This window comes from Arctopsyche grandis, chromosome 12 (assembly GCF_051622035.1).
Source record: "Arctopsyche grandis isolate Sample6627 chromosome 12, ASM5162203v2, whole genome shotgun sequence".
In the NCBI taxonomy this organism is placed as follows: Eukaryota; Metazoa; Arthropoda; class Insecta; order Trichoptera; family Hydropsychidae; genus Arctopsyche; species Arctopsyche grandis.
Window position 1 is genome coordinate 20,253,238 of NC_135366.1, and position 24,762 is coordinate 20,277,999.

The window sequence follows — 24,762 nt, forward strand, 5'->3', positions numbered from 1 at the left end:
ACGTGATTCGATTTTTTTTTTTTCGATCCATGGGCGCCGATTTGTTTTTTTCGTTTCAATGGATTCACCCCCGCGGGGGCGCAAGGCGAGTAGCTTCATGGGGCCCCGCCAGGGGCGCCACAAGGGGCGCAGCCCCGTGGGGCCCCAGCCTCATGGGGCGCAGCCCCATGGGGCTTAAAAGGGGGCGCCACAAGGGACGCAGCCCCGTGGGGCTCCGAAGGGGGCCCGGGGGGCCCAGCCTCATGGGGCGCAGCCCCATGGGGCTCAAAAGGGGGCGCCACGAGGGGCGCAGCCCCGTGGGGCCCCGGGGGGGCCCAGCCTCATGGGGCGCAGCCCCATGGGGCTCAAAAGGGGGCGCCACAAGGGGCGCAGCCCCGTGGGGCCCCGTGGGGCCCCGAAGGGGGCCCGGGGGGCCCAGCCTCATGGGGCGCAGCCCCATGGGGCTCAAAAGGGGGCGCCACAAGGGGCGCAGCCCCGTGGGGCCCCGAAGGGGGCCCGGGGGGCCCAGCCTCATGGAGCGCAAGCCCTAATAGGCATTAACTAAGGGGGGCGAAGCCCTAGACGGCAATTAATCATGGGGGCGCGGAGGGGCGAAGCCCTAAAAGGCAACTGATCATGGGGGCGAAGCCTTAGACGGCATTTAATCATGGGGGTGCGGAGGGGCGAAGCCCTAAAAGGCATTAACTAAGGGGGGCGAAGCCCTAAACGGCAATTAATCTTGGGGGCGCGGGGGGCGAAGCCCTAAAAGGCATTAACTAGGGGGGGCGAAGCCCTAGACGGCATTTAATCATGGGGGTGCGGAGGGGCGAAGCCCTAAAAGGCATTAACTAAGGGGGGCGAAGCCCGAAACGGCAATTAATCTTGGGGGCGCGGGGGGCGAAGCCCTAAAAGGCATTAACTAAGGGGGGCGAAGCCCTAGACGGCTTTGAATCATGGGGGCGCGGAGGGGCGAAGCCCTAAAAGGCAACTGATCATGGGGGCGAAGCCCTAAACGGCAATTGCTCATGGGGCGTGGAGGGGCGAAGCCCTAGAAGGCAAAGGCTCAGGGGGGTGCCGAGGGCGAAGCCCTAGAAGGCAAAAAAAAAAAATTTGATTTTTTTTTTGATTTTTTTAAATTTTTTTTTTAATTTTTTTTTTTATTTTTTTTTAATTTTTCTTTTAATTTTTTTTTTAAATTTTTAAATTTTTTTTTTTTTTTAATTAAATTAGCTTAGTCATGTTTAAGCGGTTTATATTATAAACACTGAGCGAAGCCGGGTAATACAGCTAGTATTTTATAATAAGAAGATAAGATTAGGATGGAGTGCATTTTCGCCAGTGGTCCTTAACCTTTTTGAGAAATGGGTCGGTTCGGAATTTCAAAATATATGGTGGGCCGGATGAAAAAAATCTTATTGGAATCCAGTTTGAAGAAATTTGCACATGTGTGATAATTTTACATAAGGAATATCTAATACATCAAAAACAGCGAATTTCGGAATTTGGAAACAGCTTAAGTAGGAAAAGACGTTAAAAGCGGCGTTCATTCTGAATGAACGCCGTTTTTAAATAAAAAATGTTACTGCTTGAAAAAAGTTTCAATATGTTTTACTAGTGATGACAATTGGATGTGAAACTTGGATTGCCAAAATTTTACATGATGATTTTATTTGCTAATGTATTTTCATGATATTAATAATTTTACTATGCCGGATAATGTATTTTAATAATTTGATTTATTTTCATATTATAAAATAATAATTTTCCGTCCCATACTAAATGCTCCAACTGTGCACATTTAAAATGTTTAAAATGTGTCTATGGCGGGGGCGGCAGCACTCTATGTTCACTCTTTCTGTGAATGCATGAATAATAATAACTTTAGACTCTGGTGTCATAGCACACGACACATATACATATGTATGTATGTATTTAACATATGTGAATATTCCTACATGCAGTATACAAAGTACGGAGGTCCGCAGAGAAAAAGGAGGCAGTGTGTGGGGGATGTTTGGGTTTAGGGTTTCTGATTTTCATTTAGTTACATCAAAAGCGGACTTTTCCATAGATGCACTAATTTAATACATTATAAATCGCAAAATGTACATACACACCTGTATTGTGAGCTGACAGCATTATTTCTCACAAATATGGACAATACGTATGATAATGACAAAACATGGACACACTAGAAAGAGGCAGATATTTGATTCGATAAATGGAAGTATTTTTTTGAATCATGGAAGATTATTTTATAAAAAGCGTGCGTCTTCTCATTCCAGAGATATCACGATCTTCAACCATGAAGAGAACGACTAGAGAAGAAGCTCAAGCGTATATAGATTTAAATCATGTTTATAATTCTGCGCCTTATGCTTATATACTTTGACAAATACTGTCTACTTTTTTAAAATAATTAATTAAGCATAGTATTGAAGAGGAAAATAAAACTTTTCTATAATAAAAATATAAATACATAATTGTAGATTTATTTACAAATAATATTTTGTATAAATTTAATTAATTATTTTATGTTGCAGATTTTTTCTTTTTCTTTGCCGGTTCTAACCCACTATCAAATTCGCTGATCATCATCATTCTATCTCTTTTGGCCGCTTTTACAGATGTGGGTCTGAAATCGAAACCAGATGGAATACGATCTGTTTTCTTTTTTAAAGCTTTTTCTTTCCTGAAAACAAATATTATTTTTTTTAATCAAAAAATATAAAAAAATAATTTTTAGTACGTTTATTATTTACCTTTCTTCTAGAGTTTGATTCGACAGCCTATTATGAGGTTTTTCTTGCCTGTCTTTGGGTGCATGTTTTGCAATTTGTCTTGGGGCTTCTCTCAAAGCCAATGCACGTGCTGCATGTCCAGCATGCAAGGCTCGTCTGTCAAATGCAGCTCGCGCTTCTCTAGGATAAGTCGAATAAAATCTCATCCAGGATGTAAAAGCTTTGCAAGATTTTAAGTGCAATTCCTTATCGGCTTCGACTAAATTTTCATAGGTTTGTTGAAGAGCAGTAGCCGCTTCTTGTTCAGCAGCTTGCTTACCAATACGATGCTTATTGAAGGAAACTTTAGGACCAGTTCGACTTAACACTCCCAGAGTATTTTCCATGTCTTCTTGATGTAATCTTAACAAAAAAAAAGCATGTTTAATATAAGGAAAAAACACTTCAATTAAATGCAATTATTGTGATATTTCATACCTTATTCTTCTTTCTTCTAACTGTCTAACAAAAAGTATCTCAGAAGGCAGTAGAAACATAATAGCAGTACCTACGTTTCCTGCACGAGCTGTTCTCCCAACTCTATATAGAAATATTTAAAACATATAATAAAACAATTCATTTTAATTAAACTATGTATATGTAAAGCAAATTATAGTTTTACCTATGGACATAATCAGTGGCACTGATAGGTCCAGTGAATTGAACAATGCAATCAACATGGGGCAGATCCAAGCCACGAGCAGCAACATCCTTAAAAATAAAAGCAAAAATGAATTTTGCAATCGTATTAAATAACTTGTGGACATAAAAGCATATGCCTAGTCACGAAGTGTTAAAAACCCACATTGAAAGTACATAATTAGGGGTGGGTTAGATGCTTCAACTTAGAGCGGCCAACACTCGACATTCTCATTTACACGCCGCATTGACCAAACAGTCACACTTATTAAATTCGGCTCCTTTAATCCCACACCACGCATTTATTTGAATGACCTAAACATGTTTAGAGACGTCCATTGTCGGTTCGATACTAGAAACGAGGTGCCCAAAGCACGCGTGCATACAATCACACGTACATATACCTTGTATACGCATGCGAGACCACTTTATTACGATACATTTGTATGACGATTACGATACATTTGTATGTAGAAATGTGTGCCTTTCAATTTGCGGCGTCGCAAATTGGCGCTTTTGGGATGTCTACTCTTCAGAGATCGAATCTGGAGACGCTGGAGGCGCCTAAATGGCGCTTTGGCGAGGATCGAAGCCAAATCGAGTATACTTAAAAGGAAATGGGATAAATCGCAAGCGAATTGATATTGATAACTATGTCTAGGGCAATTTAGTTGAATGGGTTCTACATAAGGCAATGAGAAATACTGGATGGAATATACATATGTATATTTCAGTAGCATTCAATGCGTCAAATGAAGGGTCATTCTTTGAAGTCAAGATATATGTATAACCAAATCGGTCAATATTCAAAAGAAGGGCTATTATAGGTATATGCGTAGAAAAACAGAAAGCGCATGTCAAAAAGAGTGAGATTAAATCACAGAGATGTTGAAGATATGCAGTTTTAAAAATATACATATGTATGTATATAGCAGTGGCGTGCCGTCATCGGACTAGAGCAGTGGTTCTTAACATGGGGTTGGGGGCAAACAAAGTGGTGCGAGAAGGCATATCAGGGGGTGCGGGAGGCGTTTCTAACAATAGTTGTTTTTGCGACAGTGGCAGTGTAGCAAAAAACTTCTTGATACTAGCATGTGTACATACAAGAAAGTTCGATTGCAAACGTTATCTACCATTTTAAAGCAAAAGCAAATACATACTAATTGTTCAGTGATTAAAGCCCGAATAGCATATATTGATCACACAAACATGATAATTTTGCCCCGTCGTGTCAAAAAAATGCCAGTGGAAAAACGATTATGTTGTTTACGGATTCACTTGTACAACAGAAGAAGATGGTACGCAACGACCCAATGCACCTTATGGTCCAAGATGTTTTCAAACTCCTATCTTAAACCATTACAGTTGTTGGAACATTTCAACAATGTGCATGGTGGTGAAGGTGCAGGTCATAGTCTGAACATCTTGAAGTCAAAACTTTATTATATTAGTAAAACTTTATTATATTAGTAAAACTTTATTATAACATTAGTAAAACTTTATTATATTCTGAAGCACAAAAAAAATCCAACAGATTCTATTAACGCACGATATAATTCGATCGCGAATCCAGGATCTTAGTGAAGATATTTTACTGTAAGTAATAGAAGACATAAAAGTCAGTCCTCTGGAAATAAGCAAACTGGATGAGTCAACTGACGTGGATAATTGCTGCCAGCTCTTGGTATTTGTGCGATATATATGTATAAAGGGAAAAGAAATAATAGAAGAATGTCTATTTATATGTAAATTTACATATGACGGGCTGAAAACCAGACTGGTACAAGTGACACTTAAAAAAAAAAAGCTGGTTTAAGTGCTAAAATAATAGCATTTCATATATGCTATTATTTTAGCACTTAAACCACATTTTTTTTAAATGTCACTTGTACCAGTCTGGTTTTCAGCCCTTCATATGTACATGTGTTTTTGAATAAACAATATATCTTGAAATAAATTTATTTTTCTAGATTTAAGATTCCAAAACTCATTTTTGTATGGTAGAGAGTGGTACCCAAAAGAGTGTAGAAAGAAGCAGGTCAGGAATGAATAGAAGCTTGTTGGAGAAGCCATCATCTAATAGTTGATATCGATGTAGGCTGTAGACCTTTCCAGTGTATTTGTTTTAATAAGACTAGTACTAAATATTAGCATTGTGGTATAAGCTTAAACCTCAAAAGTACCACTCGACAATTGATCATAAGATTTTAGAAATATGCATTATTGTTAGATGAATAATTAAAATATACTAATATATGCTCCTCGCAATAAACCGTTAATCACCAGAAAAAAGTTCGAAACCAGTGACAATACGAAAAACCGATTATTCTTCAAAGGAATCGTACACGTGGATACTTTTTTCTAAATAGCGAACATTCTTTGAATCGAAGTGTCGAATTGAATTTTCAAATTGAACTCTTTCAACGGTGAAAATTAGTAATTATTTCGAAACGGTCGCTTTTTAAAACGGGAGAAGAGACTCGGAGGAAGGGGAGAGGAGACAAACATATCGTTTCCACGTTACCCAGCGGCGTTCATCTTTGATTCGCCGTAATGACACGCCTTTGTATGACTCTCAGAAGGAACCGGGAAGAGGGGAACTTTTTTGTTGGAGCATTTAAACTCAGAAGCGACGAGGCGCCCCGCAGCGACCTGAAGACCTGACGATGGAAGATGATTGACTGACGAAAACCAGTTTCCGAGACACTGCTCGTACGTATCCTGAAGCGAAATTAGAAACGACGAGGTCCAATTCGTATTATATTAACGAGTCGTGATCGATCTGACCGCGCCGCGTGTTTAGTCACATCTAAATCATCACGTCCAAATGGAATCGTAATATGTACCCGATTCATATGTGCCCCATCATCTTGGAAGTCAACAGAAAGTTATGTGCTTTTCTTTTAATTATTGTCTCGCGAAACAATTATCTCCCGGGCTATAACTTCATAATATATCAGAAGACCAACATGGTAGGTATGAAAACGTTGCCAAATTTATCTCTTATTGAGCCTAAGGTTATTTGTACACGTTGTCAAAAATCGGATCGAAAGTATCTTCCATTTAAAGAGAGGTAATTTTTATACTACAGCAGATAAGATGTTTTGAATGCATGTACAAAATGGTCTAGTGATGAAATTTGGCACTTTTCATATAGGAAACATCTTCAAGTAATTTAAAAATCAAAACTCGAGGAAAATGAAATCTTAGAACGGTTTGGTTCCATCAAGGTGGATGCACCTACACTATGATGGCAAAGAAAATGTTGAAAGTTGAGCTGTGTAAATGGATCAGAATCATTGGAACGTTAAGATCTCTAGAAATGGTCCTCTTATGCTAAATTCCTTTATAAACAGTAAACTCTTCCATCAAAAAGCCAAGTTCTTTGGTTACTGGCAAATACTGCTTCTATGGTACAATGCCGTAATTTGGTTTTCGGTATTTTAGCTTTCTATATGTGCCATGGTGCTATGAAAGGTCACCTTAAATCGACATTATTGCTTAACTGTGTACATATTACCTACACAACGCAAGCAAGTGTATGCTTGCAAAAATCAAAAAAATCAGTTTAGCCGAATTTGCGAGAAAATAAAGGGAATGTCGATTTCATTAGATAAACTATTTTACAAGAAGATGGAACTATTTTTGGAAAAATACATTCATTAATAAACTTCTTTTGTTTATTTTATATTATTGGAAGATATATTAGAGAGTCTAAACACACCTTTAAAAAACTCGAAATACTCGGTGGTATTTATCTAGGGTTTGTTTGGATTAGCTCCAATTTTTATAACTGCTTTCTATTGGATTTCTAAATATTTCTAGTTGGAAATGTTGGCGAAATTTTCAGCGTGGCGGGCTATCAACAGAAAAGACGTCAGCACTCAAAGGGTTAAACAGTGAGCTACGCTGAAGGAAAAAAAATGTAAGCTCAACGTTCTCACACTATCCTAGAGTTGAAGGATAGCATCCGAGTAGAAATGAAATATTATTAGACCGTTCGTAGAACCATCCCTGCAGTTGTTAATCTACAATCTGTCTCATTTACTACTGATGTCATCGCGAGATAGAAATCTTCAATATCAACTTTGTAAGCAGGGAGTGCCGAAACAAGGCGTGAACGTACCCGCATATTTTATTCTCAATGTGCCACTGAGTGCCGCGAGCTGATTAATAGGTCGGATTGCCACCGATGACTCGGCGACATAAATACCGGATCATTTGAGCCGGGGAATGCCTGTGCGAGCCCGAAAAGCCGCGGGTGATCGGCTGCCCATCGATGTTGTCCGGTCGAACGCGTGCTGGGCACAAAATGCGACCTGCTTGTTCGCTTTGCTTGCCGACCTGCCCTCTAAGTCCTTTTACCCCTTTTGCCGCCAAAATGATTCGCTGATTTTTTTCCTTATTGAATTTGGATCATCCATTCACATCTTAACGTTGGAAATGGCGCATTAATAAATGAACGATTTGCGCTTTTTTATTTTCAGTGTGCGACCTTTGAAACGGTTGCAATAGCATTCGATTGAAAAAGGCATCAACAAGCAAAACAATTACAAAACAAAACAAGTTTTTCAAATGTATCAATAGTATTAATTTTCAAAAGTAAACTAACGGAGTGGAAACTATAGTCGTTAAAATCGACATAGTTCTCATAATTCAAAACACATCCTTATTTTTTTTAATTACAAGGCTCTTTTATGCTTTAATTCGCAAACGATTGAGCTAAAATTCGTACAGTCTTCCGATCGTTTTGAAACTTTGCCATTTTGCGCGGTTAGGTCAACGATGGAAATTTCAATCGATTTTTATAGGTCGATGGCGAAAAATTATCCTAATAAACACTTTTCAATTTGAGAAAATTTTGGAGACGGTTATGTTTATAGGTAGTAACTTTATGTTTGATTTTAATTGTTTAAACACCTATAACTTTATCGTTTTCACACTATATCTTATAAATTTTGCATTATATACTCCCATTATCACTCATATTTTTACTTCAGTAATAGGTTATATAATGAATGTTAAAATGTTTATATTATAATTCTGATATATGTACATATGTATGTATGTACATACATACATACATAGGTGTTACGGTCAAATTTTAAACGCGTTACTCCCGACAGTTCAGACTTGGCTCTCTCTGACTTGATTTTAAATATTAATAATGCGATATTTTATGAACCCTTTATCATACTAAATTTTACAAGCCATTTTAAAGTCATCCCATTTCGTTTTTGTAATCCCACATGTTGAAGATTATTTAACACTTGTCTTACTGTGCTAAAAAAATCAGCTAGCGACTATGCTGGACGCCAAGCGTCCAGTTAAAAATGTGTGTTTTAAGTTGAAATAATGCAAAATCTGCGAGGTTAATTATTGTAATTAGCTATGAAAATCATTTTATCATGTATTAAATGTTGAATAATATAAAAAAAAGGCTGAATCAGAGCCATCATTCCAAGGTGGATATCATTCTCACATTGGCAGTTGAGTGCAGCGCGTACTGAATTTGCCTCTCTCGCATCTGTGACGCACGTGTACAAGGGGCTTCCCGCAGAAATAATTATTTCTGTTGATATTGATCAATGTTTTTATTTCGTAATGACATAATTCGAATCATAGAAATTTTGATGAGTAATACATAAAATATGAAGACTATGCATTCAGTATATTTGGAGAAATAAAACATAAGTCCTGGTCACTCGCTATCCACCACAGTGCGGCAAAGTGTTAACTAATATTAGGAGTAAGACAAAACATAGTAAGACACAAAACTTACTTATTAATTTGTTAAAATGTGTAGAAATGAATGTTTTGTAGGTTTTTTTTTATTTTTAAAAGGACGTTTTTAGTTTTAAATTCATTAACTTAATTTGTCTACTTGGGCAGGGATCCAAGATTTATAAGGGGATATATGTATAATGTATATATAATATGTATGGACGTGGGATACGAAATTTGGGCATTGAAGTCCAATATATTAAATTAAGTATGGAACGCTGTATGTTCGACATATCGAGAAGATAGAAAATGGAATATGTGGGTGAAAAGTACGAAAAAGTTAGTTGATGTAACGGAGAGAATAAAGAGATTGAAATGGCAATGGGCAACGGGAAATAATGAATGTGTGTGTGTGTATGTGTCACCCGTCGCTTGGCCTAACGTCACACATGCCTGTCGTCGCTCGACCTGACGTCACATGAAACTCTCCCTCCCTCACTTCCCCGCGTTTTCTCGACCACTTCACTCTGATTGGCTGTGGGTTGATGGTCTGGCACAAACACACATCGCCTAATCGGCCAGTTAGGCGCATTAGGTTTAACTGTTAGGCCTTCCTGGTATATATACGAAAAATATTCGTTTGTCTATTTTTCGATGATACTTCAATTAATTAATGGGTGGATTCCCTCTACTCTAATTTGTATATACATATGTACATGGCGTGTCATGTACCTTATTTCAAACTATTTGTAAAAAAAAATCTCACCTATGCGTTATGAAAATAACAAGTATGATGAAAAATTAAAAAAAAAAACGTATTATTGGAAATGCATTTGTTACATTGAATGAATTTATCCATCAACCTATAGTATGTATGTACACATGTGGTGTCGATTTTGAATCGTTTGATTTTGTATAGGCAAAAGTGTTTAATTACCGCGTAACTAACTATTCGAATACACAAGGGAATAATTCGAGAGAAGGCACGCGTAAAGAAAAATGCCATTATAATGCATAACTCACACACTACGTCGAATCATTTCTGTTCCTCTGGATCGAGCACGATGAATTGGGATTATTTCTGGAATTTCTATTCATCCACCTCGCTTTTAAAATATTCCATTCAGAGCGGCGCGATTCGTTCTCTCCTACACACTTTTCAAACACGAAAAAAGTGTTTCACTTTTACGCGTTTAAATAATAATCCGTGTGTTTTTCGACAAGTCAATCGCGCAAAGTCCCACTTGTCACGCCGGCGTATTAAGTCATCAAACAACAATATGCCTATCGAAAAATACACGACAAAAAAAACATGTTTAATCATCGCCTTAATAACCGAGTTATTGTCGAGATATGATTCAACGAATCGATTTCTTACACACACACACATCTGGAGCGTACGATTCGTGGAATCGCGTACATAATGCCGACGTGGAGAACTTTTGAAAAGCTCACTAGATGTTTTTAAGACGAGATACGGTTTATCTTTTCGAAATTGCCGGCCTCCACGAAGTTAAGTTATTGAATTATGACTGGCGGTTATAAACCACTAAATGGTTCGTGTTCAACAAGGTTTAACCTTTAATTAATACCGTCTCAACACGAGCGAGCATCACACTGTGAAGTATATTCCATACGGGGCGTATTTTAATGGTTGGCGGTTGATTCTATGTATTATAGATATAAATTCTACACAAGAATCATAGAGATGATTTTAGTACATAAGTATGATCAAAATGCTGAGGAAAGGTGGTCGAAATTGGTTTCATCTGGTAGGACCCTTTGAATGTTGACCAACGCCGATCGGCGTTTTGCCGACAAGTTTATGGGCCTGAAAAACGCCGATAGGCGTTGTATTATAAGTAAAGGGCGAATCGGAAGCGTACCTTTTCCAGGAATCAGGGCGTTTTGGGTTCATTTAAAAAGCTAGAGTGCATTCTTCCGGTACGATCGCTAATTATAAACATGTACAAAGTAAACAAGAATACTACCCGCTAAGCCTTTCCAGGTAGCATTGAAAAAAAAAGCATTGAACATGGGTCGTGTAATCCGTGTCATTCATTTGGCAACGCTTATAAAGACTGGTTTACACCGGAATTTCTGAATTTATAACCATAGCAGAATTTCCCGATGGAAATCCCTGCTGAGTATTTTATAATGTGGCTCGGCATTTAGATTGCGAGCATTACATTTTAACGACAATGAAGAACATGGCTAGTTTTAGAAACTCTCTAATGTGATGAAAAAAAAATATCACTAAATTTAATAAACCGGAAGTGGGATTTTTTCCTCTTAGGAAGGTGAAAAATGTTGTGGCCACTACTATTTCCACACCCTTGAGCGTATCAAGCTGAAAGTGTATATTTGTATTCTTTATGTACTAACTTAGAGCTGATAAGGTTTTGGCTAAAATGCGCAAACCGGTTTGCGCATTTTAAAATGCGCAAAAAGTTTTTATTTTGATCTATTAAAGTATTTTATTTTACACATTATTTTATTTTGACCTTTTAAATTATTTGTATTTTCGTGACATTTAATGTGTAAAGTGATTTTAAGTAATAAAAAAATATCGAACAAAACCCGACAACCGGAAGTAGAACTTTTGTCTTGTGTAAGTTTCCCTACATTTGCACTCAATCTGTATCGAAATTGCTTTCATAACTGGTATGAGTGAACGTGTATTCCTCAAATACATAAATAGTCATGGGTTGATCACGTCCGAATATTTTTCAATGTTATCTGCAAAGGCTTAGCGGGTAGTATTCTTGTTTACTTTGTACATGCTCAAAATACAACCTAAAAAATACGCCTGTCGGCGTATTTCAGGCCCATGGACTTGTTGGCAAAACGCCGATCGGCGTTGGTCAGCATTCAAAGGGTTAAGCTAGTGTACATACCTATATAATAAGGAGAACCTTTCGATAAGTCTACATATATACTAACGTAATTAAGTTGAAAGTGATACACGACACTTGCACTAGGATTTTTCATGGCGATGTGAAGTTCTCAAAGTCGGGAAACCTTTTGAACGCCCCTCGCGCAAAGCGCCAGAGGCGCAGCGATAAAACGATAAATATCCGAGTTTGAAAAACGATTTGTAGACTTAATATAATATAAAATAACTGGCTGAAATTTATTCGAATCGCGTTTTTACGAACGTTAGCGCGGCTCTCAGTGGGCGAATCAATTACAGAATCGTCTACATTTGCAGTGGTGGAGACGAGAAATAAAATAAATAAAAAAAAGAGGACATCCTTACCGTGCACAGCAGCACACCAGATTTGGCATTCCTGAACGTTTTAAACACTTCGGTCCTGGTCTTCTGATCCATAGACCCGTGCAGCTGGAAGAACTCCACATCGACGAAGGCTTTCTCAGCTCTCATTTTCGCTTCGTACTCCTCCAATGGTATACCATCGTAGTTGTATTCATAGTCATCGTCTGAAGCGTTTTCCTTGTCTATAAGTTGCTTCAATTTATTTGCACCACCATCTTCTTTCTTTACATCATCGTCTAACTCGTTTTTTTCTTGATTGACTTCATTTTGTCTATTCTTGTTTTTCTTTCCTTCGTTTTTCTGAACAGGTGTGAACTTTTTCGGACTTCTTCCGGTGAGGACGCGCGAAATGATCTCGCAATGGTAGTCGATCAGATCTTGGGTACCCATAAATACCAACATCTTACCATTGCCGGAATTGACGCACCTCTCCACAATCAGGGCGCTGAGGGTTACCAATCTCAATTTCATGGGCACAACCATGTAAATTTGCGTGACCGAAGACGGTATTATCATCTCATCTTGGGCTATGGCATTTTGTACTGCGTTTTGGAATGGATTCTCGTGCGCGCCACTGTCGGTGAAAATTGTGGTTTCCTTTGACGGTTTGACTATTTCGGGTTTGGTTTTCGCAACTGCGAAGAAATCGTAGTCGGAATCTGAACCCGAATCTTCTTTGTCTTCTTTCACTTGTATTTTAGACTTTTCCTTGGTTTTTTTCGGTGATTTTTCTTCTTTGTTAGAATTTTCCTTGGTTTTTTTCGGTGATTTTTCTTCTTTGTTAGACTTTTTAAGTTTTTCAGTATTGACTGCTTTCATTCCAGTGAATGCTTTAATTCCTAAAATAAAAGTAAAAATTTCAACTTGTATTTCGTATATTAATAAAAATCGACAGTGATAAGCAAAGATCAGCGTTGAATCGATGATTTTCGTACAAAAAATGGTTCACTATTGTCAATATTACTATTTTCAACCATTAACTTTTATTTTTTGCTCTCTTACTTTGTATACTAATGGAGCGGTCTATTGTTATTTGAAAACCACCAAGCCAACGCTAAATCTTGTAATAAGTGTAAAGGCCTAGTAAAATAAAGCTTTGATAGATGCATGCATATTACATATAGTCTTCTCATTATTTAAAAAAAGTTAACTACGCCACTGAATCAACTGCTAAGATTTGAATGTACTAAGATAAGCGAAAATGGTTAAAAACAAGTCAGTAGCGTGGGTGATGAGTTCACTGAATATATATGTACATATATAGATACTTGTTTGGGGATAGGAAAGAAGGGGAGGGGTTGTGATTTGTCAAATTACGTTACTGGTTTAAATGATGATGCTTTGATTTAAATGTGTAAAATCATTTATGCGTACATACGTATGCAGTGTGTGAGTAGGGGTAATAAAAAATGCGAACTAATCAAACATTATTCAAATTAACGACCTTTATATATGGTGGCGTTCCTTTTCATGGCGTCTTCATCATTTTCGTCCGACGAATCATCATCACTCGTATCATCATTATCTGTAGAATCATTATCATTATCGTCATCTTCATCGTCGCCGTTGGATTCATCGTCATCCTCATCGTTGCCACTAGATTCGTCTTCACTTTTTTCACTAGATTCGTCGTCACTTTTTTGCGGCACTATTTCCAGATCATCATCACTCTTCTCGGCTTCATCATTGTCCTCATCCATCGTTTGAACTGGTTTCGCTATTGAATCTGCGATCAGTGTGCCCCGACAATCGGAAGAATCGATAAAAACGGGATCTTCCATTGTGAGACCTGCTAATGTTTCCACTGCCTAGAAATAATACGTTTATTTTATCTAATGAATATAAACGGCGAAAAAAGTGTACCGATAGTAACTTACTTTAGTCAAAGTTGCCGATAGAAGTACAGTCTGCCTTTTATCAGAAAAGAATTTGTTAGATAGTTCATGTTGATATTTGATATTAGAATCTTCCGGTTCAGTTTCAGAATCTTTAGATTTGTTCAATGGTTCTTCCGTATTCTGTTCACCGTCATCAAAATGAATATGGCCTTTTATTGTTTGTTTCATCAGAGCCATGGGATCATACTTGGATGCTGCTTTATGACTTTCAAGTGACTGTACAATACTGAAAAACATATATTTGAAATATAAATAAAATTGATTTGTTTTTAAAATAAACATCAACAAATATAACTCACCCAGAAACATCTTTTTCGTATCCCATATCCAATAATCGATCGGCTTCATCCAATATAAGACACCTATTAAAAAAATTAATAATATTATTTGACTGTTTGTTGAACATGTAATTAATTTTACGAGAGTTAAATTAGTACCTTGTAGCATTGAGTTTTAAAGAAACAGTGTTTTTTAAATGATCACATATTCTTCCGGGTGTGCCAATCAAAATGTTAAATCCTTTCCTGATGCGAGCCTTTTCAGCCTTTCGGTTTTCTCCACCGATTAGATATCCAGGGACGATCCAAGTAAAAGGCTACAATTAAACATATTTTCAATAACGCACACGGTTGGTTTATTCATATGATATTATGCGTTTAAAAAAACTATTAACTTACTCTTACGAGTGTCAAAAACAGCTCGTATGTTTGTAAAGCAAGTTCCCTTGTTGGCACAATGACTAAAGCTTTGACGCCATCTTGTCGGTTCAACTTAGGTCTTAAAGCTTGTAAAGCTTCAATAATAGGCAGTGCATATGCTAGAGTTTTTCCAGATCCAGTCTGGGACCTGGAGAATAAATTGACAATGAATTCTAACGTTGAATAAACATAATGAATTTGAATGAAATGTTACATTACCTAACGAGGACATCCCGTCCTTTCAAAATAATAGGTATGGCTTTTTGTTGCACTACGGTCAATTCTTTAAGTCCCAAATTTTTTTCCAAGTTTGCTACGCTATAACTGTGAATATTTATGTCGGTGAAATTTTTTCCGGAGAAGACTTTTTCATCAATCGGTTTTACGTGTCTCTGGCCGATTTTTGGGATTTCTGGATTGTTTCTGAATAGTGCCGATATCTGTTTAAACGTTGGTTTTTTGTCACCATCTGGTGCTGCAAATTTCTCTTGCTTATGTTTATTTTCATTGAAGTTTTTTTGTTTAAACTTTGGTCCAGGATTAAAATTTTGCTGTGGTTCTTTTTTGATTAGAGATTTTGACGCTTTTTCAATTTTGATGTTTGAAATATTGATCGACATGTCGGAATCCACATTTTTTATTTCTTTACTCTCTACGAGTGCGGCTTTCAACGGAGTTGAATTTGACGGAACTTTCACATTGTTATCATTATTTTTAAGAAAAGAAAAAGATGACTCTTTACTTTCAGTTTTATGAGGTTTTCTCTGTCTTGCAATTATTTTGCCTTCTATTTTAGGTTTTGAAACAAAACTAAAATTTGATTTATTTATGGCATCAGTTTTTACTGTGTTCTTGGATTTTGAATTTTTAGACTAAAAATAATAAAACAAATGATTACAAACACAATTTAATTTAAATTTAAACCTAAAGCAAGATTTATCCACTGAATTTTAATGAAAACGTTGTAAATAGTGTCATTCAAACAATTATAGTTTTGACATTTGACAGCAATACACAACTAAAACATTAATTTTTCGAATGAAATTTATGAATCAATATAAATCATAACTAACCTTTTTATTATTCACACTGGAATTGGATAAATTCAATTGTATATCCATTTTTACGCGGTTTGTATACAAACGATCTCACGTGAGAGTATATAGGTTATGTGTAAACGTCATTTGACGGCCAACAGCATGCGTTCAACACAGAATATAGCACTTCGCAGTTCGACCATAGCTAGAAATAATTTATTTCATTTTAAAATGTAGTTATTTTCTAATTCAATATCTAATCAAACTCATTAAAATCTAAAAAGATATATATAAAAATAGACGCTTCAAAAATGGCAAGAATTACACATTAATTTATTTAAATTAAAAAAAAATTTGTTGATCGTTTATTTCAAATTTTATTTTCTTTTCTACGTGGTCACGTACACAGGACAGAGACCTCTGTATTATATTGGCCTTAAATGTTTAATCATTTCAAGTTTTTCAGAAATCTTCTTCAATACAAATCTCAAGTATTGCTAATTTTTAATTGTACCAATAATTACGAAAGTGATCTAAGTCAAGAAAAAAAAATAATAGAAATGACTTAATTTATTTTTCCTAACTTAGACCACTCTAACAATCATAGGCACAATTATGAATATCATCTTTAAAATATGTTTAAACTATATCATTTCAGTTATTAAGAGGGCTGGACCCCAGCGCCTTGTCCATAGAAACGTATTAGACTTCTCCCTTCCTCAATTATGGCACTAGAGAAATTATTTTTTAATCTGCTATTTATATCCACCATAGGCATGTTTCAATTTTTTTATTTTTTTTATTAATTGATTTTTGATTTATTTGATTTTTTGATTAATCAAAAATTAAGTAGCCTCAGCCCTCTTAAGTAGTGAGTCTTTATTGATATTGTATTTGCAAAGTATATGTCGTTCCATTTAGAACTAATCGCCTTCAATAGCTTTAGCTCAACTTTTCTAAAGAATGATAAAGGCTCATCGTAAATAAAACGACATACATACATATATGTATTTATAGCGTCACTTGCGAATGATTCGGTGATTATTCCGCACAAATCGATCTCGCACACGGAACATCTGGCACCCGATGCTACAACGGGAACTATGATATTATTGAGAACTCCAGTGCCAGATATTCCAAATTCGCAATTTTCGTGGCCACGATTGTCGTGTGCGCGATCACAATGTGCGAAATAATTATCTCTGCAAATGTCCTGTGAAATAGAAATGTGTATACATTTCCAATGATTACTATATCAAGTTCAATTTGAAATTTTAATTTGGTTCATGAATAAATATAAATATGATAAGAGATAATACATTTTTTATATTTATAATATTAAATTATAATATTAATATTGCTATCCGACTTCTCTCGGTTCCACTTTTGACGATCTCTTCCATTTTAGCACGGATATAATAAAAGTAACTTGAAATAGAAATGCAGTCTACTAGTGAGAATACCAAACCATGAAAGAACCACGAAAAAATCTTTTGTTTTGTTATTAAATTCATTTGAATCGAAAAAAAAAATTATTTAACGACTGACCAATCACAAACATCTTTGACCAATCCAGCCAATCAGAAACGACTTTGAAGACAGCAAATCAGAAACGAATTACAGACGCCGTTTCGGTTTTATATTTAAGACTAGTGTTGTACCCGATGAAATATCATCGCATGTATGGTAGCATATTCAGTTATTAAATAAAAATAAAAAAAATAAAATTTTTGTCGGTCCTGTGTTTGATGCGCATGCGGTCGAATTTTTTTTAAATACCTGGAAAAGACTTCGATAATGGTTTGATGTAGTTTATTGAAATGTAAAATTTGCACGTGGTGGGCCAGCGGAGCGTACGGAACACAAGCTGTCCGTACGCCGTCTACTCGGTGACTCTGTCGACCGTCGCGTATTTCCGCTTGGGCCGACACTAATGCCAACTCGTCAATAATGCCAATCGACAATCAGTTAATAAGACTGTTTGCCACACGTCATTACAAAAGTCGGAACATAGTCCCACATAGGAAAACTGTTGAACAATACAGTTATTCTACAGAGTTACAGCATTACTGACGAGTCGTTTACAATAAATCATAGCTCTTAAAATAATTAAATAGAGGGTGAATAATGAAACCTTTGCCTCATCCAGTGTGAGGATAAAATCAATTTATTGGTTCAGTAATATTTCAACTTATAGGTATACCTCTGGTGAATGTTGTTTCTATTTACATTAAAGTTTTTGAAATCTCCTTTGAAGCTGTGAATAAGCATTACAAGATAAGTTTACTTTAAAGAAGAGAGAGTGGACTGTATATGGTTTAAAACTTAAGCATTCCTCATCTTGATGTTAACTTAGACAATACAATGTTGACACTGTTACAGTTGTCAAGACAGATCAGCTATTACCGATCAACTAAACTTGATTAGTGAGTGTAATGCTCCTAAGTTAGCTTGATTTCATCAACAAGTAGCACAAACATTGCTAAATTAAAAGTAAATTGGAAAGTCATTCATTCATTCCTACAAGCAGGAAATGAAGGCGAACTATGATTATAGATGTCTCTACGTTAAACATCGAAATGTTCAGTATTATAATATTTACTTATTCTATGATTCACATAAATACTATAAACAGTAAGAGTTAACTTATGTTTTCATAACAAGAAACATAAGACCTGCGGATGACTCCCGGCAGGTTATAATTAAGTAGACATGAAATAATTTAAGATGCTCCATTAAGTGTGGCTTGGAGACTAACATTAACAAATCATGAATCTAATTTTAACTGTCAAATTTGAACAGTTTATTTTAAACTCGGATATAATCCTTCCGAGTGATGACATGAGACAAGTCTTATATTATAAAGACAAAATGATTAGATTAAATTCGGAGATATATACTGCCGAATGTTAAAATGAAAATAGCTTAAATTATACACACAACACAATTAAAGTGAATTACGGAGTACTACTATTAACATTGACTGATTTAAACTCATGATTACATCTAATAAGTAATATGAGTTGGGGGTAGTGTCTTCGGGTTAAACTAAGCTACCGAAGTTGACGGAATTGAAGCTGCTGTTTCTCCTCCCTCTTGCTGATCTTCCTTCCTGTCAAGTGGTCCTTGTGGTAGAATCGGCAATGGCGCCACTAGATGACTGGACCGACGAAACTCTCCGCTGGCAGTAAAGACGTCGACGACTCGAACTCTGCCATCTGGTCCGGGATACAATTTAGTGACTCGACCCAAGACCCATCGGGTTGGCAGCATGTGTTCCTCCTTTAACAGGACCATTTGACCCACACTCAGATTGTTGCTCGAGTCCTTCTTCCATTTGTGTCGTAACTCCATTGGAAGAGCGAGTAAGGATCTGCCAATTAAGAAATGTCCAGGTGTGAGGGGTAAAAGGTCTAGTGGATCCGAAGACAAGGGACTAAGAGGACGGGAATTCATGCAAGCTTCTATTTGAGTCAATACCGTACAAAATGATTCGAAATTTAAGGTGGTGGCCTTTAACACCTTGTTTAAATGAATCTTCATGGATTTAACCGCTGCTTCCCACAGCCCTCCCATGTGAGGCGCCCTTGGCGGGTTAAACTTCCAACGAATCCCTTCGGAGGCTACATACCGTAGTAGCTTCTCCTCATGAGGACGTTCGTAAATTAATTTTACTAAATTAACGAGTTCACGACTTGCACCGACAAAATTAGTAGCATTGTCGGAATATATCGTATTGGGCCTGCCACGTCTGGCTACGAATCTTCTTAAACAATTTAAGAAATTTGAACTCGTTAAGTCTCCGACAAGTTCCAAGTGAACTGCCTTACTGGAAAAACACACAAAGACACAAACGTAACCCTTAATTATCTTAGAATTCTTATTGCAACCACTCTTCACAGGAAAAGGTCCTGCGAAGTCTATCCCCACATGACTGAAAGGAAAATTCGCAGTGGTACGTTCAAGCGGGAGCAATCCCATTAATCTATTGTGTGACAGTGGTTTATTTCTGAAACAAATGACACATGAACGCACCACTCCTTTGACAGTATTATGTCCGGCCAATGGCCAATAGGTCTGCCGCAATAACGACAGTAAGGCTTGAGTACCCAAGTGAATATATTTCAAGTGCGCATCTCGGACAATCATGTGTGTAAGTTTATGCTTATTTGACAAGATAATGGGTGACGTTGATAGAGTTGTTCCCAGAGGAAGTCTACTTCCAACACAAATTAAATTCTCATGGAATAGAGGGGACAATTTAGCTAATTTACTGCTACTGGGAATTGGATGTCCCTTGCTCAGCAAACGATATTCCAATGGAAATGATTCCATTTGCGATAACCTTATCAAATTATTTAAAGCATCTTTTAATTCGAAAGCGGACGGTTCGTTATTTTCTTTAACGTTTAATTGTTTATTCCTTAGTGGCCGACGAACATATGATAAAACTCGAAGGAGTCTTGGAAGATGAGAATATTTATCTATCTAATTATTTTCCCTCACAAGGGTAGCGTTAGTGACTACCCTTCTCTCTGGAAGATCTATTGTGATCTCAGGAGGTCTTCGAGGCCATCGTGATTCATCTAATTTCAACCAACTAGGGCCGTCCCACCATAACGAATTATGATTTAATTGTACATTTTTATTTTTCTCTGCTATTTGAATCTGTCGGTACATCTGCTTAATATCCGCAGTAATCACGTATTTATGGAGTCGAAAGTTGAGTAGTAAACTTAACAAATCTGATTGGACACTAGGTCCCACCATCAAAATATTATTTAGTGAGATATTGGACGTTGTCTTTGCGGACGCATCAAAAACTACACGATATTTAGTGGTAAGGCTAGACTCCTTAACTACGACGTGATGAGGTGAATAACAATGAACCTCATGTGCCTCCGGAGGTTCACACTCTGACATATGTCCTGAATTTATATACTCTTCTAAAACTTTATTGTATTCCATTTTTAAATTATTATTGGCTAAAAAACGTCTTTCCAAAGTTTTGTGTCTTTTCTCCGCAATGTGCAATGAACTTCCTAATACTACCGGGGAATTTTTATATGGTAAAGCTACACAAAATCTACCGTTTTTATCTCGTGATGTGTGTGCTTGGAAATGTTCCTCACATCTTTTCTCCTCAAGAGATTGATGTTTTACCATAGGAACCTGGTCTATCATCCAAAAGTTTTGAATGTGACTGTCTAATTGACTTAAGCCTATGTGGCTCTTCCCTGGAGCATTATTTACTTCGGGATATGGACCAACTATTGTCCATCCGAATTCGGTATCCTTTAAGATAGGCATACCTTTTCCTAACTGGATGGTTCCTGCTTTCATAGCATGAACGCAAATCTCGGCGCCGAGCAATAAATCGATTGGCGTCGGTTTATTCCAAAGGGGATCTGATAACTTGATTCCCGCTGGTATTGAAATTAACTGTTGATCCAGTTTCACAGTTGGAATTTCGCCAGTAATTTCTGGTAATACCAAACACAACACTTTGGTTGAGTAATTAGTGGTTGAAGACCTTATGGTCACCTTGGTGATGTGACGAATGCTACTTTCTTGATTAGCGATACCTACAATTTTTTGAGAGATTTTCTCTAATTTGAAGTTATTCTTCTTAGCGAAAGATGTGGTAACATAGTTGACTTGTGAGCCGGAATCTAATAATGTGCGACCCTTAACGACCGTTCCATTGGACGTTATAATGTCTACTTGTACCGTCGGTAAAATTATCTCCCTTTGAGAGAAATGAGTAGAATGAGCATTAATTGACTTCCTTCCCGTATTATTGGAACTAAATGTATCGTCCTGATGCAACAAAGTATGATGGTTTTGTTTGCACCTTAAGCAATTATAGTTAGACTTGCAATTTGTTATCTTATGCGATGAATTTAAACATTTAAAACACATGTTATTAGATTTAACGAATTCATTTCTTTCCAAACTGGATTTTGCTTTGAATTTATCACATTTGCCTATGAAATGATTATTTCGACAGAATGCGCATGCGTTTACCTTACTTGATGGGTTTTTGTTCGCGACATGAGTTCTCATGATTCTTTGACGACTATGAGGGAATTCCTTCACCGTAGTTACAGATGCAGTAGATTGTAATACATTACATCTATTCTGCAAGAATGTCTCTAAACTTTCATATGGTGGCATTTCTCTGCTAACCAGCGATATTTCCCAGTCTCTTACTATATTAAAAGGTAATTTCCTTAGAACTAAACATGTTACCCATGGATCTAAAATTTCTCTCGCGTAACCCAACGATTCAATGTTTTTAATACACACTGTTACCTGATTCAATAGATTTCTCAATTCGATATGTGATTCTCTTGTGATTAATTTTAAGTCACAAAGTGAATTAATCCTAGTTTTGAGATTAAGTCTTGGTAAATTATATTGCTTGTCTAAAATACTCCAAGCTATTTCGTAATTGTCTGAGCTAATATCTAAACCTGATACAGCTGCCAAAGCGGGACCGATTAAGGATTGATGCAAATATTGCAATTTCGTGACATTCGAATATTCCGTTTTGTTTCCTATTATATTCTTAAAAGCTTGTTGAAACGATTGCCATTCAGATGGATCTCCCTGAAATGTGGGAATGGTTAGCGTCGGTAACTTATCTCTAGCAAATTTAATTGTTGCTTGCTCTACCTTCAGTTTACAATCTTGAATGGATTGTCTCTCTAATGCTGCTTTAAGATTTTGAATTGTCATTGTGATTATGTAGAACTCTTCGTCTATTTGATCCGCCTGCTCTATATCTGTGATGTTGTCTAAATACTCATAATGGAGTTTTTGGAGATAGTCGTATGCTTTTTCAATAAATTGATACTGTCCTTCATTTATTTCGGAGATTCTGTCTATTTTCTCCTGTAGTCTTTTAAACGCGCCCGAATACCTTAATTCTATTGACGTCATTGTAACTTCTACTTTATTTTCTTTCGCTAATGTTTTTATCGATTGAGTCTGACTTCGAGTCTGATGTATTCTAGAGCTTGACCTGTCTCTAATAGGTTCTACGTCCCTAGTTGGATTTCGACCTTTATGCGACTGGGAAGTCGAAGCTTCTATTACCTCGTTTTCAGCACTTGACATTTGTTTCAGAAAGTTGCACTATTTCGTCTCATAAATACAGTTATTCTCTACTATAGCTGTCAATTGAACTATTCGTAGAGATAAGGTAATAATATTCAATGATTAACCGTGAATCTTAATATTCTACTTTAACTATTATCACCAGAATCTATCCAACATATTTTGGAAGAAATAACAACCCTAAATTGGTGGGTGCTTGATTTAAACCACTTTGGGGCTACAAGTCTTGTGATTTATTTTAAATCACCACTGTTTCATCACACATTATGAAACAAAGAGATCTACCGATGTATGAATATGCCGGTATGTACTTGATTTAATCCACTTTGGGGCTACAAGTGTAATTCCACATTTATCGTGGAAGGGGGGGGGGGGGAGGGTGTTTCTACACACATTAAGAAACAAAGATCTACCGATATGAATATACCGGTATGTACTTGGTTTAAGCCACTTTGGGGCTACAAGTATAATTCCACATTTATCGTGGAAGGGGGGGGGGGGAGGGTGTTTCTACACACATTAAGAAACAAAGATCTACCGCTATGAATATACCGGTATGTACTTGGTTTAAGCCACTTTGGGGCTACAAGTATAATTCCACATTTATCGTGGAAGGGGGGGGGGGAGGGTGTTTCTACACACATTAAGAAACAAAGATCTACCGATATGCATATACCGGTATGTACTTGGTTTAAGCCACTTTGGGGCTACAAGTATAATTCCACATTTATCGTGGAAGGGGGGGGGGGGAGGGTGTTTCTACACACATTAAGAAACAAAGATCTACCGATATGAATATACCGGTATGTACTTGATTTAATCCACTTTGGGGCTACAAGTATAATTCTCCACGTGCTTTGCTAATTTTACACTACATCTGATTTTACACTTTTAATACGAAATTCGATGCGACCGATGAAACATTCCTTCGTAGCGCGATATTATTTTATACAATCGCGTTAATTAATTGTTATACTTTAAAACATATTTTAAAACTGACCTACCCACATGATTGCCTTTTGAACAGATTGCCTGAGATTGAATACATTCACTTACTTGAATATCCTTTACGATGTTTATGTGATCGTTCCGATAATTTTGGATTACCTCTGTGTCCCATGCGTCTTTGTAGGTTATGTTTTTATTTATATATTTTCTGCGTCAATCACGCGGTCATGTACCTCTGTACATCAATCAATATATTGCTGAAATAGAAGCAAACATGTTATTAGTATTGGAAAGGTATGGATAGTAACAAAGGAACGATACCGATTTCTTAATTGACATCCATTTTTTCTCGACCACGTTTTTTCCTATTGGTTTGTCCGTTTGGTGTTGTGGCCTAGGTTACTGGTGTCCGGTTCGAAGTGACCATCATGGAAAAGACTTCGATAATGGTTTGATGTAGTTTATTGAAATGTAAAATTTGCACGTGGTGGGCCAGCGGAGCGTACGGAACACAAGCTGTCCGTACGCCGTCTACTCGGTGACTCTGTCGACCGTCGCGTATTTCCGCTTGGGCCGACACTAATGCCAACTCGTCAATAATGCCAATCGACAATCAGTTAATAAGACTGTTTGCCACACGTCATTACAAAAGTCGGAACA

General features: G+C 36.9%; 1 protein-coding gene across 1 annotated transcript; it reads right to left on the bottom strand.

Moving 5' to 3' along the window:
• Window positions 1–2,511: 2,511 nt before the first annotated feature.
• On the bottom strand, window positions 2,512–24,642 carry LOC143920462 (uncharacterized). The gene is made up of 15 exons (XM_077443348.1): window positions 20,692–24,642; window positions 16,192–16,237; window positions 16,069–16,142; window positions 15,215–15,867; window positions 14,975–15,143; window positions 14,735–14,892; window positions 14,597–14,659; window positions 14,277–14,523; window positions 13,844–14,207; window positions 12,382–13,238; window positions 3,382–3,470; window positions 3,198–3,299; window positions 3,065–3,122; window positions 2,742–3,034; window positions 2,512–2,671 (listed from the first exon to the last, which is right to left on the bottom strand). The coding sequence occupies exons 1-15, from the start codon at window positions 23,152–23,154 to the stop codon at window positions 2,512–2,514; spliced, it is 5,796 nt and encodes a 1,931-aa protein (XP_077299474.1). The 5' UTR covers window positions 23,155–24,642.
• Window positions 24,643–24,762: the final 120 nt, after the last annotated feature.